At 43.5% G+C, this 2636-nt stretch overlaps 1 protein-coding gene across 1 annotated transcript in view; it reads right to left on the reverse strand.

The window, feature by feature from the left end:
* Positions 1 to 2542, reverse strand: part of Pmar_PMAR024081 (conserved hypothetical protein) — a gene marked incomplete at both ends in the record, with an annotated part of 3481 nt that extends 939 nt beyond the window's left edge. Inside the window, 6 exons of the mRNA XM_002775813.1 lie at positions 672 to 835; positions 1598 to 1703; positions 1752 to 1907; positions 1955 to 2047; positions 2220 to 2306; positions 2352 to 2542. Of these exons, the coding sequence (XP_002775859.1) occupies positions 672 to 835; positions 1598 to 1703; positions 1752 to 1907; positions 1955 to 2047; positions 2220 to 2306; positions 2352 to 2542 (797 nt within the window). The remainder of the gene's footprint in view (positions 1 to 671; positions 836 to 1597; positions 1704 to 1751; positions 1908 to 1954; positions 2048 to 2219; positions 2307 to 2351) is intronic.
* Positions 2543 to 2636: the final 94 nt, after the last annotated feature.

The following is a 2636-nucleotide window of genomic DNA, read 5'->3' on the forward strand; positions in this document are numbered from 1 at the left end:
TCCTGGCCTGATCGGGCGTCATCTACTGCTATCCTATCGCAAAGATGACACCATCGGTTGTACTTGACACTGGCGTTACGGGAGATCTCGTAATAGGCTCGCCAACTGAGAATCTCTACTCTATCAACCATACTGTTATGGATGATAACTTCGAATTCGTGCTTCCTAGTAGGAACATCGTCATTGCAATAAGTAGTTCCTACTCATTGCAATGACGATGTCTTTCGATTCCTACTAGACCCACTGATCCGAAAACTATACCTCTGTACTGACTAAAGTAGGGTATAGTTTAAATTCAAATCAAACTTGAGAAGAAGTCACAAAAAGGCCCCAAACCCCATTTTGATATCCGGCAGGTCAATAAGATGACGGATTGTCATACCACATTCCTGTTGTGATACACAGTTGAAAGCTGGTATATAATACGACCAGAACTCCCAGGCTCCCAAGAATTCCCTCATGTTGGATTTTATCATTTCCCCAGCTACTCTGGGCCTGTTTGAACGAGTGCTGCACAAGAGTATCATGAATATGAAAAATATCATCATAAATTCGCATCGATGAGGAGAATTATTATGAATCTCGCGAAGGTGGAGAACGACGACCTAAAATCACCTTTTTGAGAACGGAAGAGATACTCACCGAAAACCATGCAATACACTTCTTCTTACTGATGGTATTCATTATACGCAGTATCGTTGGTTGTCAAATACTGCAGATACTCAGAGAGATGCTTAGTAGTCTTGAAATCGTCGACATGAATAAAGCTGCCCGGCGGAGCGATCTCCTCGTAATCAGCTCGTTTGAGGCCACCGAGAACCACCGGGACGTTCCCCTACATTAGGAGTAATCATCTTGATAGAAACTCCTAAGTGACGAGTCAACAACATAGATGAAGACTATCATGATAACAGCCTTCTGATCCGGATTAGATTGGCTATGAGTTATGACCAACTAAACCCATGCCTAATCCCTTACCCAGGATCAACTAGAGAAAGATTGTATTAATTTATCTGAACTTTTCTCCTCGTGAATTCTCGAGTACAAATAAATTGCATAATCGCGAATATATGACGTCCTTCTCGGCGTACAGGACTTGATACTTACGAAACCATCCATGACAACGATACTTAGAATATCTTGCCTAGAGATTGCCATGGAGTCAGCTACATTGAGGTCATTACTTCACTCATCTATCGTAGTATACCATACCCTAGTACACTCAGTATAGGCTATTACATCACTAATCGAGTGATCAACTGCATTATTGCAATGTAGTATAGTATCGTTATTATGCTAGGACCATATAAACTTGTATGTATCGTGTATGTAGTATAGTATCGTTCTCTTTATCCTCGCATTCTCTTTATTCTCTAAATTCACAGCCGATGACTTCTAAGTCATACTCTGGCCTACTCTGTAACGGTTCGTGATCGATTGTGATAATACATATTAAAATTTTTCTTTCTCTCAGAACTCCGAGGTTCCACATTCCTAATCGTCCAACTAGCGAAGTTACAACATTTTTTCGTTTCCAAAATCGAACTCACTGTATAGCCCATTTGTGTACAACATGGGAGTAGATTCACCGACCCACCTTCCACAAGGGTCGCCAGAACTTCTCCGTGATGTACTTATCACAGCGGGAATTCTCAAAGGAGAGATAAAAACGATACTTCGCCGCTATATCGCGCATACACTGCCTGAAGGCACCTCTCAGTCAAGTGGAATTCCACATCGCATCACACTACGCATATTTCTCCGGTTTTTTCTTTTTCTGAACATAACTACAACCCTTACGTCCCGAACACGCCCCAAACATATCCAAGCCGTCAATCTCCTTCGCGATGGTCTCCCTACCACTACTAGTTTGACAGTTCGACACAAACCAATATGCGACTAATAACCTAAACTGTCATGGGAAAAGCTGAAGCATCGCATATTGAGTCGTCACCTCCCCTGAGACCAGTCGTGCGTGAGAGCTTCCATGTTCGGCGTGGCTTTATGAACAACATGAGCTGCCTGGACGGGAATGTCCGAGTCCCACCTAAGCCACCCAGTCGTTTGTAAGTTAAAAGAAGCGTTGTGACTAACTGAGTTATGAAACACGCAGGATGTTAGAACTTCTAACATCTTGCGTTTTTATAACTCCAATAACTTCGTGAGTACACACATTTTTCGTTTGATGAACGATTCCACTACGCCAGGGCTGACGATACCTGTATGTCATAGTGTAATCGAACTTCACATTAGCTGCCGTTCTACGCATGGCTTCAGGTGTATTATCGGGGCTCTCAGTGATATACCTATCCCTCAAGTAAACATTTCTCACTCTTCAACCAGTTGCGCACATCACGTGTTTCCTCGCCATAGGCATGTCGCTGCCCCAGCCCTCAGCAGTCCTCAAATTGTACGTCGCCGCGTCGAACCCCGAAGTGTTAGGAGACGATTTTTCCGGTTGACCAACAACGTGACATTTCGAGCGAAGGCAGGTGTAGGGGTGTCCGTTAGTGTATTGAGTCTTCTCCTGTGTTCCCCACATGTGAATCTATATGAAGTGTAGTAGCAAAAAAGAAATCCTTTGAAGCCGAAAGTAGAACACCATGTCGCAAACCCGAACAGAAGTCGCGACCCAC

This window comes from Perkinsus marinus (assembly GCF_000006405.1).
Source record: "Perkinsus marinus ATCC 50983 genomic scaffold scf_1104296955314, whole genome shotgun sequence".
Lineage (NCBI taxonomy): Eukaryota > Perkinsozoa > Perkinsida > Perkinsidae > Perkinsus > Perkinsus marinus.